This window comes from Saccopteryx leptura, chromosome 1 (genome assembly GCF_036850995.1).
Source record: "Saccopteryx leptura isolate mSacLep1 chromosome 1, mSacLep1_pri_phased_curated, whole genome shotgun sequence".
NCBI classification, from domain to species: Eukaryota; Metazoa; Chordata; class Mammalia; order Chiroptera; family Emballonuridae; genus Saccopteryx; species Saccopteryx leptura.
The window spans coordinates 287,293,806-287,316,723 of record NC_089503.1 but is presented as its reverse complement, the minus strand read 5'-3'; the positions used below and the strand labels follow the sequence as shown (position 1 = coordinate 287,316,723).

The following is a 22,918-nucleotide window of genomic DNA, read 5'->3' as shown; positions in this document are numbered from 1 at the left end:
CTGACTCTTCCGCCCCCAGCCAGGCAGGCTGACTTTGAACCAGAACTGCAGCCTAGTGTTGAAAATCTCTCTTGACTGTCCTATTAAGCTGCATCCTGCAACCCAGCTTTATCAGGAATTAATTAATAACATGGCCTTCTTCTTCTTCTTCCATTCCTTTATCTTATTTCTTAATTTGTTTTGGACTCAGAAAAGGAGAAAGGGTACTTTATATCAAACTTGTTCCAATGTTTGATGCATTTGGCCAGAAAATTGGTATGTGAGAAATAAGGAACACAATTAAGGAGAAGCAAATGAATCCGCATGAAGTGACTGAGCCTTCTGGAGTGGCAAGGAGTTGGCCTGGAGCCTGCGGTCTTGTTCTGTGTGTAGGACATTTCAATCTTGGTCATTTGTAAAGGCTTTTATTGGGCCAGGTAGGTTTTTTTATGGTGATGCACTCGGCTCTTAAAGCTGTGGCCTGGGAAAAAGACCTTGGAAAAGTCACTCAGAGGTGGTAAGAGGGCCTTGGCATGGGCACAGGGGCCATGAGAGGGTCTTAGCAGGGACCAGCAGGCTGAAAAGGACTTAATAAACAGTTAGAGCTGAGGCAAGGATTCAATTATAGGGAGAAAGAAACAGTCTTTTCATATACTGTCCCTTTAGATATTAAAGGAGTGTAAAAATATCTTCTGCTTTTAAATGATGGGGCATCTGGGTTCTCTCTGGACCACAGAGCATTAGTGAGAGATTAGTTTCGATGTACTAGCACTAAATCTAGGTGGTACTGTAAACAGACAGCCCAAATTTTAATTCCTCTTTTATGTTATTTTGAACTATCTCCAAGGGCAAAAGAGGGCAGGGTAGATGAACAAAGTTTGCATTCATATGGCTCAAGAATCATCCCCTCTGCTTATCCTTAAGGCTGCTGGAAAGTGGTTATTTAAATATGATGAAAAAATCTTCCCCAGGTGATGGTTTTCTTAGCCCTATGGAAGAGGCAATGGAAAAAGCCACTCACTGCGGCACAGGAATAAAAATGCTCACTAGTGCCTGACCAGGCAGTGGCGCAGTGGATAGAGCATCAGTCTGGGATGCTGAGAACCCAGGTTTGAAAACCCTGAGGTTGCCGGCTCATTGGCTTGAGCGTGAGCTTGCAGGCTTGAGCCCAAAGGTTACTAACTTGAGTCCAAAGGTCGCTGGCTTGAGCCCAAGGTCGCTGGCTTGAGCCCAAGGTCACTGGCTCGAGCAAGGGGTCACTCAGTCTGCTGTAGCCCCCCTGTCAAGGCACATATGAGAAAGCAATCAATGAACAACTAAGGTGCCGCAATGAAGAATTGATGCTTCTCATTTCTTTTCCTTCCTGTCTGTCCCTATCTGTCCCTCTGTCTCTCTCGCTAAAAAACAAACAAACAAACAAAAACTCACTAGTTACTGTGGGAGCTCTGTTACTAGACAGAATTCACTTTCATTGCAACACAGCAGTGCAGGCACCTAAAGTTCAAAGGGGAAAAGGTTTTGAATATCTGGGTGGGAAATAACAGCTTCCCAGTGGTCTGATGGCAGAGGATGATGGCCATTGCATGTTTCTAAACTTTGTAAGAAGGTAACACTTCCCTCAAACGTTTTGCCTGAGAGAGAGAACACCACCCTTAGGCAGAGCTTCCTGGAAATGGTAAATCATGGTGCCATAGTGCAGAAATTAACCTGTAGCTAGGAAAGTTCTCCTCACTGGGTTTTTTAAAAAATTTAATTTATTGTGTTTACATAGATTCTAGTGTCGCCCCAATTGCATCCCCCCTCCCCTGTATTCCCCTCAACATATCCTTTGCCCCCCTCCCAACAGCTCCCTCCCCCCTTCCCTTCAGGTTTAATTCAGTTCCTCAGTTTCACATTGTTCCTTGGATTCCTCAAATGAGTCCTCACTGGGTTTTAATTCACAGGCCACAGATTCTGGACTCTGGGCATCAACCAACTAGCATCTTAGTGAGGCTGCAGTCTCTACAATAGTCGTTGGCCACCCTAAGTACTGTTAGCAGCCAGAAGTACTGATTTTGAATATGGATTTTGCTTGAGATACCTGCTAGAAATTGGCTTGTTTTTTGAATATGGTTCATGTAAGGCTAGTACTATGATCATTTTGCATATGCTACTAAATCTGTAGACTCTTTCAAAAAAGAAAAAAGGTACATCACAGACTAGCTGGTGTTATTTTCTACCTTGGAGGCTCTGTAGGAACTGTGGCCATTCCAGTGAGATACAACTTGGGCTGCTGTTCCTAAAAGATCCCTGATTCTACCCAGGTAATGAGTCCCCTCCTACTGATACAGAGCAGAATAAGAAGTTGGGGAAGATAAAATTTGGGTTTTAATTTCTGTGAATTTTAACCCAGAAAAAAACAAGATAATTTTATTTCAATCTTTCTTTGAACTTTAATGTCTCATAATTTTGGTTTTGTTTCTTTGACATTAATTTCTCCCTAGATATTTGATAAAAGGGGATTATGTTAAAAAATATTTCCCTCAGCATTGTTGGCATTTTCTTATTAAAGTTTCATTGTGCATGTTATTATTGGAATACTGTACTTTTGTCATTTAATCTCATTGCTGATCCTCTGATATGCTATATTGTCAGTATAGATAAACATAATAATAAAAAAAATGAATACAATTTTAACCTTGGATACAGACTGGTGTTTAACAAGTTAATTAATGTATGATAAGGAACAAGTTTGAAACCTTCTGAGTTACAGTGGCAATAAGAAACCAGTACACCTTCCACGTGAAGGAACTTGATTGAGTGTATCTCTTGTGCTCTTGGAGGCTGTGATTTATCTAATTGGTAAATCTGAAATGTTACACTGAGCATGATTGGCTTGGTTGCTTTCTCCTTCCTCTTTGGGAGCCAGTCAGCCAGAGAAAGCACAAGTTCTACTTCTTGCAGGGTAGGATGCCACCACGTGAGGAGACCTGCCCCAGGAGGTGCTGCAGGGCCTGGCTGATTAGCTTTATAGAATTCTGTGCTCAGTGTTAGTAAGCTCATTTGGCTTTCATGCAAAGCTAATTCTGTAGTGGCTTTTATCAGGATAAGTTGATATTTTGGCCTCTATAGACCACTTCTTTGTCTTATGTCTCTCTTTGTACATAACACAAGCATGGCAAAAGCGTGCATTTGAAGATACAGTAGTCCCCCCTTACCTGTGGTTTCACTTTTGTGGTTTCAATGACCTTTGGTCAACCACGAGTTTGAAAAATATTAAATGAAAAATTACAGAATAAACAATTCTTTTTAATAAGAAACACATAAACAAAAAGGTTTAAATTGTACGCCGTTCTGAGTAGCATGATGAAATCTCAAGCCATCCCACTCTGTCCCATGTGGGTCATGAGTCATCCCTGTGTCCAGCATGTGCGCACTGGGGATGCTCCCCACCCATTACTCAGTGTAGTAGCCGTTGCTGTTATCAGATCAGCTGTCCTTTGATCTCAGTGCTTGTGATCAAGTGATCCTTATTTTACTTAATGTCGCATTCACATGACTTTTATTACAGTATATTGTTATAACTGTTCCATTTTATTATTAGTTACTCTTGTTAATCTCTTACTATGCCTAATTTATGCATTAAACTTCATCATGGTGTGTGTGTGTGTGTGTGTGTGTGTGTGTGTGTGTGTGTGTAGGAAAGAACATATATATGTAGGGTTCAGTACTATCCGTGGTTCTAGGCGTCTACTTCAGGTCTTCGAAAGTATCCCTTACAGATAAGGGGGCTTCTGCAGTCAAGAACAGATCATTTCCATTCTAGCCAAGTCATTCTAGAGCATTGAATAAGATGGAAAACTACATGATTCATTTTATAAGCCTGGCTTAGCTCTGATACCCAGGACAGCAGAAACAGGCCCAGTCTCATGGATGAACAGAGAAGAACCAATCACTCAGTAAGCAAATTTAATATATATGTAGATATATCCCGAAAGAATAATACATCATGACTAATTAGAATTTATCTTAGAGGGCCTGGCTGGTTGGCTCAGTGGTAGAGCATTGGCCTAGTGTGTAGATGTCTAGGGTTTGATTCCCGGTCAGGGCACACAGGAGAAGCACCCATATGCTTCTCCATCCCTCTGTCTCTCTCTCTCTCTTCCTCTCATGCAGCCATGGCTCAATTGGAGCGAGTTGGCCCCAGGGACTGAGGATGGCTCTGTGGCCTCCACTTCAGGTGCTTAGAAAAGCTTGGTTGCTGAGCAATGGAGCAATGCCCCAGATGGGCAGAGCATCGCCCCTCGGGGGCTTGCTGGGTAAATTCCAGTTGGGCTGCTAGTGGGAGTCTGTCTTTGCCTTTCCACCTCTCACTTAATAAAAGAAATTAAAAAGAATTTATCTTATAGTGCAAGAATAGTCTAAAATAAAATTATTACTAATTTATTAAATTAACAGATTAACTCAACAAATGTTTATTGCCTTCCTATTACTTGCCAGGCACTGTTCTTGGAGTTGAGAAAACAGCAGTAAAACAACAACTCTTTTTTCTTTTTCTTTATTTTTTTTTTGAGAGAGAGGTAGGGAGAGAGACAGGAACATTGAGCTGCACCTGTATGTGCCCTGACTAGGGAGTTGAACCAGCAACTTCCATGCTCCTGGATGACACTTCTACCAACCCAGCTACCCAGCCAGGGCTTAAAGCAACAACTTAAAAAAAAAGTGTTTAAATCAACTTTATTTACAAAACACTATCATGATTCTATAAATCTTCCATTTGAGTAAAAACATAACCACTTAAGTAATAATTTCCTAAAGTGAAAATGAATAATTCAAAATTAACTTTGAAAAGAGATTTAAAAAAAATTTCTTGGCCCTGGCCCGTTGGCTCAGTGGTAGAGCGTCGGCCTGGTGTGCAGGAGTCCTGGGTTCGATTCCTGGCCAGGGCACACAGGAGAAGCACCCATCTGCTTCTCCACCCCTCCCCCTCTCCTTCCTCTCTGTCTCTCTCTTCCCCTCCCTCAGCCAAGGCTCCATTGGAGCAAAGTTGGCCCGGGTGCTGAGGATGGCTCTGTGGCCTCTGCCTCAGGTGCTAGAATGGCTCTGGTTGCAACAGAGCGACGCCCCAGATGGGCAGAGCATCACCCCCTGGTGGGCGTGTCAGGTGGATCCCAGTCGGTCGCATGCGGGAGTCTGTCTGACTGCCTCCCCGTTTCCAACTTCAGAAAAATAAAAAATAAAAAAATTTCTTGTACAGTAGCTGATTTGATTGAAAGCTGGGTCAACCCTGAAGAGAATCTATAATCTCAGGACCTAGGGATGGTGGAGTGAAATAGTGCACAGGAGAATAAATGGAGGCAAGCACGGTGGTGAATAGGTATTTCTCACTGCTGCTGAAGGATGTGGTAGGCCAGGGAAAACTATTCCGTGGGAAGGATTCTGGGGTGGTCTATACATGCTTCCTGGAGAAGCAGGAAAAAGAAGAGGTTGCCTTGGATATGCTGGCAACAAGGGACGGAACTGGGGAATGAGGCATGTGAAGTTAATTATATATGTCAAGTTGGCCAGATTATGGTGCCCAGTTGTTGCTCGTACACCAGTCTGGATGGTGCTATAAAGGCATTTTTTTTTTAAGAATGTGATCTACATTTAAATCAATAAAGTTTGAGAAAAGCAGATTATTCTTCATATGTGGGTGGGCCTCATCCAATCAGTTGATGGCCTTAGAAACAAAGAATTGAAGTTTTTCCAAGAAAAGGCAAATCTCCCTCAAGATTGCAGTGTCTTCTATGTGAGTTTCCAGTGCTCAGACTTCACACTGAAAATTGCAACATCATCTTTAATTTCTAGCCTGTCAGCCTGCTTTACAAATTTCAGACTTGCCAGCCCCCAAATTGTGTGAGCCAGTTCTTTAAAAAGGATTCTGTCTCCCTCTCTACTTGTATCCTGTTGGTCCTGTTTCTCTGGATAATCTTAACGAACACTAGCAAGAAGAGGGAGTCTGGGAGCCAAGGGAAAAGTATGAATGGAGAGGTGTGGAAAGACCTCGATGAAGATGAAGTCGACCTGCAGTGAAGAACTGCAGCGGAGAATATTCAGCCAAATGAAAAAGTCCCCATGATTGCATGCATTTTGATTTATGTCCTAGTGCTTTTACTCTTGTTATAATGCCAGCAATCAATTTTCCAGATTTTTCTTTTCAGTTCTTTTTCTATCAAATCTGCTTTACCGCGGAACACAGAATTGGACCTGCATGGCTTCTCTCCAGGTTGGCTGCCCCCACGGACGGCTCCTTATGAAGGCTGGCAGCCTTTAAAGTTAACTCTAGACCCTCTAAATTTTTTAAAATTGATTTTAACTTATTGTGTTTACATAGATTCTGGTGTCACCCCAAATGCATCCCCCTCTCCCCCGTATTCCCCTCAATATCTCCCGAAGACAATTTCAAATTATTGTGGGTTTTTTGGAACTTATCTTTTTGGAGACAGAGAGAGACAGATAGGGACAGACAGGAAGGGAGAGAGATGAGAAGCATCAGTTCTTCGTTGCAGCACCTTAGTTGTTCATTGATTGCTTTCTCATATGTGCCTTGACCAGGGAGCTCTAACAGAGCGAGCAAGTGACCCGTTGCTCAAGCCAGCGACCTTGGGCTCAAGCTGCTGAGCCTTGCTCAAATCAGATGAGCCTGCGCTTAAGCTGATGATCTCAGGGTTTCAAACCTGGGTCTTCTGTGTCCCAGTCCAAGGCTCTATCCACTGCACCACCGCCTGGTCTTAATTTCTTTTTTTTTTTTTTTTTTTTTTTTTTTTTTTTTTTTTTTTTTTTCCATTTTCTTTTCTGAAGCTGGAAACAGGGAGAGACAGTCAGACAGACTCCCGCATGCGCCCGACCGGGATCCACCCGGCACGCCCACCATGGGACAATGCTCTGCCCACCAGGGGGCGATGCTCTGCCCATCCTGGGCGTCGCCATATTGCGACCAGAGCCACTCTAGCGCCTGGGGCAGAGGCCACAGAGCCATCCCCAGCGCCCGGGCCATCTTTGCTCCAATGGAGCCTGGCTGCGGGAGGGGAAGAGAGAAACAGAGAGGAAGGCGCGGCGGAGGGGTGGAGAAGCAAATGGGCGCTTCTCCTATGTGCCCTGGCCGGGAATCGAACCCGGGTCCTCCGCACGCTAGGCCGACGCTCTACCGCTGAGCCAACCGGCCAGGGCTGGTCTTAATTTCTTAACATGGCTAATCTTTTCAAGAATTTTACATTTTCCTTCAACTAATTTGTTAAGTCATATAGTGAGCATCCCCTCCTTCCTCTGCAGTTGCTTTCTATGCAGCTTTTTGGGTATTTTTTATTGTGGTAAAATACACATAACATAAAATTTATGATTTTAACCGTTGAAATGTTTATTTTATTGACTTTAGAGAGAGAGGAGAGAAGGGAGGGGGAGAAAGAGAGGAATATGGATCGGTTCTGTATGTGCCCTGATGGGGGATCAAACTGACAACCTCTGTGCTTTGGTACTGTACTCTAACCAACCGAGCCATCCAGCCAGGGCTCAGTTTTAACCATTTTTAAGTGTACTGTTTAGTGGCATTAAGTATATCCCTAATGTTTACAGTGTTCTACAACCTGGCTTAACTTGGATACCAACAACAGCAAGGACAGCACAAGAAAAGAAACAAAAGAATTTGTAGAGCCAGCTGGCAGGCTGGAAATTCAGGGAAGAGTTGATGTTGCAATTTTTAATTTAAAATCTGCCTGCTGGAAACTCAGGCAGGAGTGGACACTAAACTCTAAGAATATTTGACTCTTCTTTGGAAAACTTTAGAGTTTCTTTTAAGGCCTTCAGCTGATTGGATGAGGCCCAGGTACATTATGAAGAGTAATCTGTTTTGCTCAAAGTCTAATGATTGAAATGTAAATCACGTCTATCCACTTTTATACCTTTTTCATCATCCCAAACAGAAACTCTGGACTCATTAAACAAAAGCTCCCTACTCCCCCTCCCTCAGACCCTGGTAACCACTGTTCTACTTTCTTTCTTTATAAATTAGCCTAGGCTAGGAACCTCATATAAGTGGACTCATACAGCATTTATTCTTTCTACAGTTGCTTTTTAACCGAGTAACAACTTCTCCAGAACAAGAGAACTACAAAACACACCCAGTAATTGTTGCCTATGCTACAATAAATTTCTACTGTTTACCATTCATAAATATTAATTGAAGTGGTATTAAGGAACTAGAAGAGTCATTATTATTATTATTATTATTATTATTATTATTATAAGACACAGAAAGGCAGAAATCCATACTGATTGATCATTTGGTAATATTATGTTAGTACTACAAAAATAGCATGAATAAAATTAAAGCAAATTGAATGGAAGGAAATATTTGCTACATGTATAACAAGAAGTAGAATCCATATCATAGCAAACCTTCTATATGTGCATAAGGAAAAGAGGCAACACTGTAGAAATATGGGCAAAAGATATAAGCAGATAATCCACATAGAAGACTATGGACAAAAAAGGGGCAACTCCTCTGAAAAAAACCCCCCACTGGGCCCTGGCCGGTTGGCTCAGCGGTAGAGCGTTGGCCTGGCGTGCGGGGGACCCGGGTTTGATTCCCGGCCAGGGCACATAGGAGAAGCGCCCATTTGCTTCTCCACCCCCCCCTCCTTCCTCTCTGTCTCTCTCTTCCCCTCCCGCAGCCAAGGCTCCATTGGAGCAAAGATGGCCCGGGCGCTGGGGATGGCTCCTTGGCCTCTGCCCCAGGCGCTAGAGTGGCTCTGGTCGCGGCAGAGCGACCACCTGGAGGGGCAGAGCATCGCCCCCTGGTGGGCATGCCGGGTGGATCCTGGTCGGGTGCATGCGGGAGTCTGTCTGACTGTCTCTCCCCGTTTCCAGCTTCAGAAAAATACAAAAAAAAAAAAACCAAAAAAAACCCCATCACTGTAAACATGAAAAATGCTTAACTTCACTCATAATCAAGAAAGTGCATTTTAAAATTGCACCATAGTATCCCATAGTATGGATATACTGAAGTTTAACTAACCATGTCCCTACTGGTGAACATTAAGATTATTAATTTATTGCATACAGTGCTTGATGAAACTTCTCTGTCTTGCCTCCTTGAATCTCTCTCTGCTTTTGCGATATTAAATCTTGTGAGCTGAAACCTGGAATGTGGTAGCAAACAGCTTGTGTCTGGACCGCAAACAGAAGTGGTATATTATGTGATTGTACTCTGAAACATACCATCAGAATGTTTTTTGGGTTTTTATTCTTCGTCATGTGCTTACTCTAATACACTTAAAGACTATTGGAACTTTTTCTAGTCAGATTAGTTCAAACAGTCAGAAATTGTTCTCTTCCCTTGAAATAAAGCTGATTGAAGGATTACATTGTCTGAATAGCTGTAGGATTCATAAGCTCCTTTGTAAAGATTTACTTTATTTTTAGGTTAAAAAATTCATGATTTCTTTTGGATTAATGGTCTAACCTGAATATTTCACTAGAGCCTTACTTTTTCCTTTATCATAGCTATAGCTTGTTTGTAATTTATTAGATATAAGTATATTCTAGGGAAAAGAAATTATTGACTCTCTGCCCAGGAGGGAGAGAAAATATTAATCAAATTCAAAATATGTATGCCTTTTATTCCAACAATAACATTGTAGAACTCTCTCCTACCTTAATACTCACCAAAAGTACACACACACACACAAGGATGTTCACTACACCCTTGTTTGTAATAAACAGTTCAATTGAAAATATAATAAATGCCCATCAATAAACAAATAGATATGTAAACTGTGACCTGTCAGCATGTTAAGTGACAGCTATGACTATTACCTTGAAATGTCTGCATAAGAGAGGATCCTGGCAGGAAAAGGAACTCATTCCAGATATTTCAAGTGAAGGGATTTTTTTTTTTGTATTTTTCTGAAGCTGGAAACGGGGAGGCAGTCAGACAGACTCCCGCATGCGCCCGACTGGGATCCACTCGGCATGCCCACCAAGGAGGGATGCTCTGCCCATCCAGGGCGTTGCTCTGTTGCGACCAGAGCCACTCTAGCGCCTGAGGCAGAGGCCACGGAGCCATCCCCAGCGCCCGGGCCATCTTTGCTCCAATGGAGCCTTGGCTGCGGGAGTGGAAGAGAGAGACAGAGAAGAAGGAGAGGGGGAAGGGTGGAGAAGCAGATGGGCACTTCTTCTGTGTGCTCTGGCCTGGAATCGAACCTGGGACTCCTGCACGCCAGACCGACGCTCTAACACTGAGCCAACCGGCCAGGGCTCAAGTGAAGAGATTTTAAGGAGAAGTTTACTTACAAGGGGTGCTCAGTGTTAAGCCAACAGAGAGAAGATGAGGAAGACTTACAGATCAGTAATAGAGGAAAATTATCACCATTCCTGGGGCTTACAGTACAAGAGAGAGAATATATAAAATAGGAATCCAGTGAAATTTGGAACCATAAAGGCAAGGCCACCCAGTGGAACAATAGCCAAAGAGGGACACGGCTACTGTAAAACAGTGGTCCCCAACCTTTTTTGGGCCACAGACCGGTTTAATGTCAGAAAATATTTTCATGTACCGGTCTTTAGGGTGGGACGGATAAATGTATCATGTGACCGAGACAAGCGTCAAGAGTGAGTCTTAGGCTCTGGCCGTTTGGCTCAGTGGTAGAGCGTTGGCCTGGCATGCAGGAGTCCCAGGTTCGATTCCCGGCCAGGGCACACAGGAGAAGCCCCCATCTGCTTCTCCACCCCTCCCCCACTCCTTCCTCTCTGTCTCTCTCTTCCCCTCCTGCAGCCAAGGCTCCACTGGAGCAAAGTTTGCCCCGGGCGCTGGGGATGGCTCTGTGGCCTCTGCCTCAGGCGCTAGAATGGCTCTGGTTGCAGCGGAGCGACGCCCCAGATGGGCAGAGCATCGCCCCCTGGTGGGCATGCTGGGTGGATCCCAGTCGTGGGCATGTGGGAGTCTGTCTGAGTGCCTCCCCATTTCCAACTTCAGAAAAATACAAAAAAAAAAAAAAAGAGAGAGAGTGAGTCTTAGACAGATGTAACAGAAGGAATCTGGTCATTTTTTAAAAATAGAACATCGTTCAGACTTAAATATAAATAAAATGGAAATAATGTAAGTTATTTATTCTTTCTCTGCAGGCCGGTACCAAATGGCCCATGGACCGGTACCAGTCCGCGGCCCGGGGGTTGGGGACCACTGCTGTAAAAGACAGAGTTGAAGCGAGGAAAGCAGGGAGGAAGCACTCTGACTTCTGTCCTCTTACGCTCTTACCTCTTACTGGTGTCCCCTGAGGGCTCTTAACCCAGTCACATCTGGCAAGGGAGCAAAGTGAGCCAGTCTGTAAGGACTCAGCCTGCTGGGGCATAGAGCAGGCCGATGAGAAAGGGCAAAAATACTCTATGGGGCTGGGGAACGACAGTGTTTATGCTATATCTTTAAGTAGGAAAATAAAGTTGCTTTTATATATACAACAATATGTTATTTTTGTAAAAAACCACTACTACGTATTTGTATAATCATAAACATTATGTAAGAACACATAACACTATAAACCTCAGTATTACTTCTAGAGGGTGAAAACAGATGGAGAGAGAAACTTTCATTTTTAACTTTCTACATTTTTTTATATAAATTTGTGACAAGAAGGATTTCTTTTGGTGTTAGAAAAATAAAGATAAACTATATTTTCCATGAAAAGAAAGCATTGTTACATCTAAGGTGAAGACAAAGACAAAGGTAAGAGGGACCCCTAAATGGTTATTTTTATTATTATTTTTATTATATATTGATTGATTTTACAGACAAAGAGAGGGAGAGAGAGAGAAGCATTCATTTGTTGTCCCATTTAGTTGTACCGTCATTGGTTGCTTCCTGTCTGTGCTCTGACTGGGGATTAAAGCCACAACCTTAGTGCTTTGAAACAATGCTCTAACTGGCTAAGCTAACCAGCCAGGGCCCTAAATGGTTATTAAAGAGTTGATTCACTTAAGGGCATTACATAGGGAAACACCTCCAAGAGCCTATGTTAATTCTCTTAACATTAGAGGCAAAGAGTAAATCTTTTTTTTTTTCTTTTACAGAGACAGAGAGAAAGAGTCAGAGAGAGGGATAGACAGGGACAGACAGACAGGAATGGAGAGATGAGAAGCATCAATCATTAGTTTTTCATTGCGCGTTGCAACACCTTAGTTGTTTATTGATTGCTTTCTCATACTTGCCTTGACTGCAGGCCTTCAGCAGACTGAGTAACCCCTTGCTTGAGCCAGCGACCCTGGGCTCAAGCTGGTGAGCTTTTGCTCAAACCAGATGAGCCCACGCTCAAGCTGGCGACCTCGGGGTCTCGAACCTGGGTCCTCTGCATCCCAGTAAGACGCTTTACCCACTGCGCCACCGCAAAGATCAGAAATCAAATCAAGATCACTCAAGGAATAAGAGGGGAATGAAAAAAATGAGGATATAGGATCAGTGGTGGGATTCAGCCGGCTCAAAGTGGTTCTACAGAACTGATACCTAATTTTTTGTTGAGTTTGGGGAACTGGTTGTTAAAATGGCACTTGTAATCAGGGTTCTCTCTAAGGTAGGCATGTGTCAGCCGCCCAGTGTGGAAAACAAAAATTTACTGGGTTTTTTTATTTTTTATTAATTTTAATGAGGTGACATTGATAAATCAGGGTACATATGTTCAGAGAAAACATCTCCAGGTTATTTTGACATTTGATTATGTTGCATACCCATCACCCAAAGTCATATAGTCTTCTGTCACCTTCTATCTGATTTTCTTTGTGCCCCTCCCCTCCCCTCCCCCCACCCACTCCCTCTCTTTCCTCCCCCCCTTCCATAACCACCACACTCTTGTCCATGTCTCTGAGTCTCATTTTTTTTTTTTTTTTTTTTTTTCATTTTTCTGAAGCTGGAAACAGGGAGAGACAGTCAGACAGACTCCCGCATGCGCCCGACCGGGATCCACCCGGCACGCCCACCAGGGGGCGACGCTCTGCCCACCAGGAGGCGATGCTCTGCCCATCCTGGGCGTCGCCATATTGCGACCAGAGCCACTCTAGCGCCTGAGGCAGAGGCCACAGAGCCATCCCCAGCGCCCGGGCCATCTTTGCTCCAATGGAGCCTCGGCTGTGGGAGGGGAAGAGAGAGACAGAGAGGAAGGCGCGGCGGAGGGGTGGAGAAGCAAATGGGCGCTTCTCCTATGTGCCCTGGCCGGGAATCGAACCCGGGTCCTCCGCACGCTAGGCCGACGCTCTACCGCTGAGCTAACCGGCCAGGGCCTGAGTCTCATTTTTATGTCCCATCTATGTATGGAATCATATAGTTCTTAGTTTTTCTGATTTACTTATTTCACTCCATATAATGTTATCAAGGTCCATCCATATTGTTGTAAATGATCCGATGTCATCATTTCTTATGGCTGAGTAGTATTCCATAGTATATATGTACTAAAGCTTTTTATTTTTATTTTTTTATTTTCATTTATTTAGTCATTCATTTTAGACGGGAGAGAGAGAGAGAGAGAGAGAGAGAGAGAGAGAGAGAGAGAAGGGGGGAAGAGCAGGAAGCTTCAACTCCCATATGTGCCTTGACCAGGCAAGGCCAGAGTTTTGAACCGGCAACCTCAGCATTCTAGGTCGACGCTTTATCCACTGCGCTACTACAGGTCAGGCTGTACCAAAGCTTTTTATTACTCTCGTCTACTGACGGACACTTGGGCTGTTTCCAGATCTTTGCTATTGTGAACAATGCTGCCATAAACATGGGGGTTCATTTCTCCTTTTAAAACAGTACTGTGGTGTTCTTGGGGTATATTCCTAAAAGTGGGATAGCTGGGTCAAAAAGCAGTTCAATTTTTAATTTTTTGAGGAATCTCCATACTGTTTTCCACAGTGGCTGCACCAGTCTGCATTCCCACCAGCAGTGTAGGAGGGTTCCCTTTTCTCCACATCCTCGCCAGCACTTATTCTGTGTTGTTTTGTTGATGAGCGCCATTCTGACTGGTGTGAGGTGATATCTCATTGTGGTTTTAATTTGCATTTCTCTAATGATTAGTGATGTTGAGCATTTTTTCATATGCCTATTGGCCATCTGTATGTCCTCTTTGGAGAAGTGTCTGTTCATTTCTTTTGCCCATTTTTTGACTGGATTGTTTGTTTTCCTGGTGTTGAGTTTTACAAGTTCTTTATAAATTTTGGTTATTAACCCCTTATCAGACGTATTGTCGAATATGTTCCCCATTGTGTAGTTTGTATTTTTATTCTGTTCTTATTGTCTTTAGCTGTGCAAAAGCTTTTTAGTTTGATATAGTCCCATTTGTTTATCCTGTCTTTTTTTAAAGGTTTTATTTATTCATTTTAGAGAAGAGGGAGGGGAGAGGAGCAGGAAGCATCAACTCCCATATGTGCCTTGACTGGGGAAGCCTAGGGTTTCGAACCAGTGACCTCAGCGTTCCAGGTCGACGCTTTATCCACTGCGCCACCACAGGTCAGACTGTTTATCCTGTCTTTTATTTCATTTGCCCGTGGAGATAAATCAGCAAATATGTTGCTGTGAGAGATGTCAGAGAGCTTACTGCCTATGTTTTCTTCTAAGATGCTTATGGTTTCATGGCTTACATTTAAGTCTTTTATCCATTTTGAGTTTATTTTTGTGACTGGTGTAAGTTGGTGTTCTAGTTTCATTTTTTTGCAGGTAGCTTTCAAATTTTCCCAACATCAATTGTTGAAGAGGCTGTCTTTACTCCATTGTATGCTCTTACCTCCTTTGTCAAATATCAGTTGTCCATAAAGTTGTGGGTTTATTTCTGGGTTCTCTGTTCTGTTCCATTGATCTATAAGAACTGGCATATGCCTGTTCTTATGCCAGTACCAGGCTGTTTTGAATACAATGGCCTTGTAGTATAACTTGATATCAGGAAGTGTGATACCTCCCGCTTTATTCTTCCTTTTCAAGATTGTTGAGGCTATTCATGTTTTTTTGGTTCCATATAAATTTTTGGAATATGTATTCTATATCTTTGAAGTATGTCATTGGTATTTTAATTGGTATTGCACTGAATTTATAAATTGCTTTGGGTAATATATACATTTTAATGATGTTTATTCTTCTAACCATGAGCACAGTATATGCTTCCACTTGTTTGTATCTTCCTTGATTTGTTTTATCAATGTTTTATAATTTTCTGAGTACAAGTCTTTAATCTCCTTGGTTAAGTTTACTCCTAGGTACTTTACTTTTTTGGTTGCAATAGTGAAGGGGATTGTTTCCTTAATTTCTCTTTCTGACTGTTCATTGTTGGTATATAAAAATGCCTCTGATTTCTGAGTATTTTATATCCTGCCACCTTGCTGAATTCATTTATCAGATCCAGTAGTTTTTTGACTGAGACTTTAGGGTTTTCTATATACAATATCATATCATCTGCAAATAATGATAGTTTTACTTTTTCTTTTCCATCTGAGCAACAACTAAGCGCCTGTAGTAGTGTTCATTCCGTCCACAGGTGAAAAAAATTTGATGGAACTATGCTTGTAATATTTATTTATTCATTTCATAAAACTCATTATACCCTTGATGAAATACTACATTTTAATTTCCTCACATTTGTTATTTCAGTAAACAAACATATAATGTAAAGAGAAAAAGTGCCAAACAATCAGGGGGTGACAAGCTGTCATTTGTTTCAGCTCTGTGTTACACAATATGGAAATATCTTAAATAACATTATTTTGTTTTCAGGTATTATTTAATATTTTTATTAATATTTTTAAACTTTCTTATAACATAATCTATTTTTATGTACCTCTTTTATTGTTTTTATTTAAGTATTAAATGCATGAAATAACAAACTACCTTTTGGTAAATCATTTTTTATACTTACAATGGTCATTAGGGCAGAGAACTGGTTGTTAAATTATTTGAATCCCCCCCCCCCCACTGTTATAAATGAAACTATTCAAGTTGTGTAAATGTTAAGGGAGAGTTAAGGTTTATTATGGCTCTATGGGCACAAAACTAGCAGATGCTATAATCCAGGTTGCAGTGATTGTTATACATACCTGAGAACTTGAGAGGTAATGACTAAGCCTGCGAAAGGGAAAGACAAAGATAGTAGTTTCCCACTGGCTAATAGATAAAAGAATCTTTATGGCTACTGGAGGGATGTGGACTCAGCTGCAATCTTTCTGGCACCAAAAGAAAAAGCATGTGGGAAAGCAGATATGCTACAATAAGGCCCACATGTATATTAACGATGGGGTGGATGTTTCACCCCCATAATCCCATGTGTTCTGTGCAGGTGTGCACACCTGTGGAGGAGGAAGAGGAACAAACCTAAACTGGCTTCAGGTGATCACATTAGGGAGCCTGGGAAAATTGAAGAGCTTCCAGTGTCATCTTTGTCCAAAAGAATAAGTAAGCCAGTAAGATTATACTTTTTTTTTCTCTCAGAAATGAATAAGATGATCGATTCTCCCTTTAAATAAAAATCCTATTATAAATCAGTGATTTTTCAAGATTATAATATACTGAATTAATAACAGGTAAATTGAGCCCTGACTGATGGTGCAGTGGATAGAGCATAGTCCCGGACTGTGGAGGTTGCTGGTTCAATCCCAGGATCCCTGGCTTGATCCTGGTCAGGGCACATATAAGAAATGAACAGGTGCATAACTAAGTGGAACAAGGTGTAAGCAGTGGCAATTAATTGATATGACAAAGGCATATTGTGCTCTATAACACACCAATAGAAAAGCATATTACTGCCTGACCAGTGGTGACAAAGGGGATAGAGCAACAACCTGGGATGCTGAGGTCCCAGGTTCAAAACCCTGAGGTCGCTGGTTTGAGGACAGGCTTGCCAGCTTGAGTGCAGTGTCATTGGCTTGAGCATGGGGTCATCAACATGATCCCAAGGTTGCTGGCTTGAAGCCCAAGGTCGCTGACTTGAGCCCAAAGTCACTGGCTTGAGCAAGGGGTCACTGGCTCAGATGGTGCCCCCTGGTCAAGGCACATATAAGAAGCAATTAATGAACAACTAAAAGTGATGCAACTATGAGTTGATACGTCTCATCTCTCTCTCTTTCTCTCTGTCTCTCTCTTTTAAAAAAGCATATTACTATTCTATAAATATTATCAATCTGGAGAAGAATGAACTCCTACCATACACTATAATTCACTCCAGGTGGGTTAACTTAGATTAAAAAGTTTATTGTGGATATTTTCTTTTTTCCCATCTAAGCATCAGTTTTCCTCTCCCTAATATACTACTACTCCCGTCATGATTTCCTAATGTAAACTTTCTTTTCCCTGACTATGTGTAGCATTGATGGGAGGATTAATTTACGTTACCATCTTTCATTTGGAAGCTGAAAGTTATTCACCCTTCCTCTCACTACCCAGTACAGCTAGAAGATGGGCACTTGGGCCTAAACTCAGCCAACTGACTGTTGCTCCTAGAACTTTGATTCTTAAGCTGATTCAAGGACAAAAAAGACTGTGGCTGGTCAGTGCCATCCAAACATGCTTTTGTAACTACAAAACAGAGGGTATCCTTCTAGCTTCTCTTTAGTCCCTTCCCATTTTCAAGCATATTCCCCCATGCTCCGATCAATCGTTTGCTAATACGAGGCAGTGTGAGGTTCTTGCTATATCCATATGGAGCCTGAGATTCCAAAGGAAGAGAGTCGGTGAGATAGTTGGTAGAGTCACACAGTTCATCTTAGAATATCTCCTTTATAAAGAAAGCACTCTGGTAGTTGAGCTGATAGTTTGCATTTCTTCTTCTTGCCTCCCTATATGGGAGTTTACACTTCTCTGTCCCACAGATGCTGGTTTGGCAACATGCTATGATTGACCAATAGAATGTAAGTGGATGTAATGGGTACCATGTCTGAGCAGAAGCTCTAACTATGACTTGCCAATTTTGCTGCCAAAATATGTTTTTCTTTATCCACTCCATTCTTCTACCAACACTGTCTCTAGACCCATGACAATCTTGTTCATTTACTTCTACAGCATATAAACTTATCTGACTTTGAGCTGTGTACCTTTCAAGTCCATCCTTCACACAGTGATGTCAAACCCCACCCTGTAAAGCCACAGATGAAAAGCCTTTAATGGCTCACTCTCCCCTAGGTGGCATTTGAGAGCCTTCATGACCTGCCTCCTACATACTCCTTCAGCCTCATCTCTAGACATCCTCCGCTTCCCACTTTATGGTAAGCAATACTAAATGCCTGAAGCCTCCTGAACACTCCACCATGCCTTTGTTCTTTCTTTTCCTTTAGTTTGCCTTCCTCTCCCTCTAATATTTGTCCAAATAACTTCAGTTCAACTCTCAAGGTTCAGCTTCATATCAGTGCTTTTGGGAAGTCTTCTTCCCTAGTCCTTCATAGGCACGTGCTTGCCTTGAGCTTTTTTGGTGCACAGACCTCTGGCACTTCCCATGTTGAGCTGAAATGATTTGTTCTGTATCTTTCTCTCTAATGGATTGTCATCTCTTGGAGGACTGGGGTGGTATCTTCTCCATATTTTTTTTTTTTGTATTTTTCTGAAGCTGGAAACGGGGAGAGACAGTCAGACAGACTCCTGCATGCGCCTGACCGGGATCCACCCGGCACGCCCACCAGGGGGCGACGCTCTGCCCACCAGGGGGTGAAGCTCTGCCCCTCTGGGGCGTCGCTCTGCCGCAACCAGAGCCACTCTAGCGCCTGGGGCAGAGGCCAAGGAGCCATCCCCAGCGCCCAGGGCCATCTTTGCTCCAATGGAGCCTTGGCTGCGGGAGGGGAAGAGAGAGACAGAGAGGAAGGAGGGGGGAGGTGGAGAAGCAAATGGGTGCTTCTCCTATGTGCCCTGGCCAGGAATCGAACCCGGGTCCCCTGCTCGCCAGGCTGATGCTCTACCGCTGAGCCAACCGGCCAGAGCCTCTTCTCCAGATTTTTATCCTCAGAATGTAGCATGATGTCTGGAACGTGGTAGGTATTCAATACACGTTCATGGAACTAAAATAAACCAAACAAATTAACTATGAATATAAGAAAACTTTGAGCAGTCCCATAACCTGTAGATTGGATTCTTACAAAGCTAATAGCATCATAAGTTGTTTTTTCTGGAAAACAATACAGCAATGTCAAGCAAAAACCATAAAAATGTTTATTCTTCTTCACCTGGTATTTTTACTGTTTGTGAGCATTCCACAGGGAAATAATCCAAAGAGGGGAATTTTACACAGATGCTCCCGACAAGTCTAGTTATAAAAGTAAAAAAAAAAAAAAAACTAGAAGCAATCCAAGTGTCTAACAGGGAAGTGACTAAACAAACAATGGGATTATTACATAGCTATTAAAAATGATAAGAAGTGAGGACTATGTCAACATAGAGAAGTGTGTATCTGTAAGAACATTAAGTGGAAAAAAAAATACAGAGCAGTGTTTAAACACTGGTGGTTAAGGATTGTGTGTACATTAACAAAGATCATAGCCAGTTTGAATAAAAGGAACTTGCGGTGTGTTCAGTATTCACTGGGTTCTTTTTTGTTTCTGCTTAGTTCCATGAGTTTATGACAATAATAGTTGGGGTATCATGCAAAGTAGGTATCCTGGGAGTCCTCTGCAGAATAAGGGCTCTGACTTACCTACCAGGTTGTATATTCCAAGAGATAATTTCACATTCAATTTTCATTACATTATCATGAAAATAATGACATTTCTTTAAAAGAACAAAAATTTAGTTTTATTCAATAAGCAATTTTGAGAGCTTAGTGATGCGCTAGATGCAGCATTTATAGTCTCATGAAATTTATAAAAAATTATGAGCAAAGTCCTCAGGTGGCTATGTGTTATTATTTTAATTTACTTTTATTTGTTTGAGTGACTGTACACATTAGGAACTATTACAAAGTCAACTCTGAAAGACCCTTGGCCTAAACCTCACACTCACATATGTATATATTGTCTCCAAAAGGGGTTCTGTGTACGTCACTGAGATATTCTCATAAAGATTAGAAGGAAAGGTCATCATTTTACAGCGCTAAGCTGAGTCCCATTACCACTGTAGTACACTACAGATGAATGTTTTATAAACACTGTGATTATCGTATGAATAGCAAAATGTTGACATTGTGAGATATATTACAGTGTGATTAAAAGAAATAAACAACAATTTTTTATATTTTGTTTTAGAATTTGTTTTTTTATTCATGGAGGGCCTCAACAAATACACATGGCCTAGCTTCTCTAAGCTGTCTTCTCTTCTTCTTTTTTTTCATTGATTTGAGAGAGAGAAGCATCAACTCATTTCATTTAGTTGTGCACTCATTGATTGCTTCTCCTACATGCACTGACTGGGAATTGAACCTGTGACCTTAGTGTGCTGGGATGATGCTTTATCCACTCAGCCACCCAGCCAGAGCTCTTCCTCTCTTCTTTCTTGCACTGTATTTCTTATGGATCCAGGGCTCAGAATTCCAGCTAGTATGGTATGGTTTAGGTGCATCATTGATTTAACAGACCCAAAGGCTAATCTGAAAGTCAACCACCATTTTCAATGTAGTCTTTCTTGGTGTGATGTGTTGTAAGTGCCCAAGAAACAATTAAAAAAAAGAAGTTGGAGAAGATAGACCACAGACTTTTTGTAGGGGAACTGCTCACATAAAACTTTTGATTGCCTGACTAGTGATGCAGTGGATAGAGAGTTGACCTGGGATGCTGAGGTCCCAGGTTTGAAACCCTGAGGTGGTTGGCTTGAGCACAAGCTCACCAGCTTGAGTGTGGAATCGCCAGCATGAGTGTGAGATCACTGACATGATCCCATGCTTGCTGGCTTGAGCCCAAAGATCACTGGTTTGAAGCCCAAGGTCACTGGCTTGAGCCCAAGGTGGTTGGCTTGAGCAACGGGTCACTGGCTTGGCTTCCCTGGTCAAGGCACATATAAGAAACAATCAATGAACCACTCAAGTGCTGCAACTACCAGTTGACATTTCTCATTTTTCTCCCTTTTTTTTTTCTCTCTCTCTCGCTAAACAAACAAACAAACAAAAACCCACAGTATCCGGTTTTTATAGTCAGTAAAACTTCAACTAGCTCACACTGTCAAATGACTGGATTATTTTTGCTCCATGGAGACACAATATGAAGTAAATGGGTTTGCAACTCAGAAGAAAAAGAAATTAATTAGGACATGGGCTAAAGTCAGTCCACATGCTGTTCGTTCTCCTATACCTTCTACTTTTTGATCCAAGTTCTGTACTATGATTACTGATGCTCTGAAGATGGCGACTCTTTCTGTATTTCAGCAAAATTCCTCATGTGTGAAATAAAGATTTAATTGTGTTCATCTAAACCCAATACACACACAAGTGTCCAGGGAAGTTGGAGGAGCATATGGGAACTGAAGAATCGGGATCCTGTCCCTCCTTGCCCACTGCCTCCCTCCCCACCCTCAGTTCACCCCACTTACCCTCCTTTTGGAGTGTTGATGTCTATGGGGATATATTTCCTCACCTCTTACTAAAAAGTGCAGGTAGATACTAAAGGAAGGCATTTTGACTAAGGTTATATTTATCCTTTGAGGAGCTGTAACCAGAATATTTGGACATGGTCCAGATTCAGAAAAATCAAGTTCAAAAGGACCATGTTATGAGCAGTAGCAAATGGTGTTGTGCTGATAAATACAGAGTAGTTATAAAGGTGGGGGATTGAATTGTGTTCCAGAAAGATGTGTTAAGACTTTTCAGATGAACCAGAGAGTTGAGATGACAATAATTTAAGAAATAAAGCAATTTGGCCTTCTTTATTTTCAGGTGAGAGTGTTAGAAGGAGGATGATGTATTTGGGGTCCTGCGGTCAGAGGTTGCCAGGCTGAGCTCCAACCACCAGAAAGCACCCCCAGCTGCTACAGTGTGTCCGTAAAGTCATGGTGCGCTTTTGACCGGTCACAGGAAAGCAACAAAAGACGATAGAAATGTGAAATCCGCACCAAATAAAAGGAGAACCCTCCCAGTTTCTGTAGGATGATGTGGCAGCGTGTGCGCATGCGCAGATGATGACATAACACCGTGTATACAGCGGAGCAGCCCATGGCCATGCCAGTCCAGATGTGGATGGTACAGAGAAAAGTTCAGTGTGTTCTGTGGCTCGCTAAATTCGAATCCGTGACCAAAGTGCAATGTGAATATCGGCACGTTTATAACGAAGCGCCACCACATAGGAATAACATTACTTGGTGGGATAAGCAGTAGAAGGAAACCGGCAGTTTGGTGGAGAAACCCCGTTCTGGTAGGCCATCAGTCAGTGACGAGTCTGTAGCAAGCATCCCCAAACTACGGCCCCGCAGGCCGCATGCGGCCCCCTGAGGCCATTTATCTGCCCCCCCACACACACACACACACTCCCAGAAGGGGCACCTCTTTCATTGGTGGTCAGTGAAAGGAGCACTGTATGTGGCAGCCCTCCAATGGTCTGAGGGACAGTGAACTGGCCCCCTGTGTAAAAATTTTGGGGACCCCTGCTAGGGGATAGCTACCTAAGGAGCCCTAAAAAGTCTGTGCGTGAGCCCACATCAAACTGCACTGAATAGGTATGAAACTGGGAGAGTTTTCCTTTTATTTGGTGCAGAATTCACATTTCTATCGTCTTTTGTTGCTTTCCTGTGACCAAAGTGTACCATGACTTTACGGACACACTGTATATTCCCCTTTCACTCCTGAATTAACTCAGGTAACTGCCCTTCAAGCCCTGCTTCACTAACCTGGAGATAGAATCCATTCATTTAACTATTGCATGGGCTACAATTGCTGCTTCAAATGAAAACCTGGGAAGCCTAATTCCTGCTGCTGCTGAGAGTATATAATTAGCTCCTTGTGCAGCCTGACCCCACAGATTTTTCTGACGCACTTGGCCTGCAGAGTGTGCCTTTTCTGAGACTTCCAATACC

At 42.4% G+C, this 22,918-nt stretch overlaps 1 protein-coding gene across 1 annotated transcript in view; it reads left to right on the top strand.

Moving 5' to 3' along the window:
* APOLD1 (apolipoprotein L domain containing 1) overlaps nt 1–22,918 on the top strand; it is a 52,987-nt gene that overhangs the window by 24,841 nt on the left and 5,228 nt on the right. The window contains exon 2 of the mRNA XM_066355484.1: nt 18,122–18,204. Coding sequence (XP_066211581.1) covers nt 18,202–18,204 — 3 coding nt within the window. The 5' untranslated portion in view covers nt 18,122–18,201. The remainder of the gene's footprint in view (nt 1–18,121; nt 18,205–22,918) is intronic.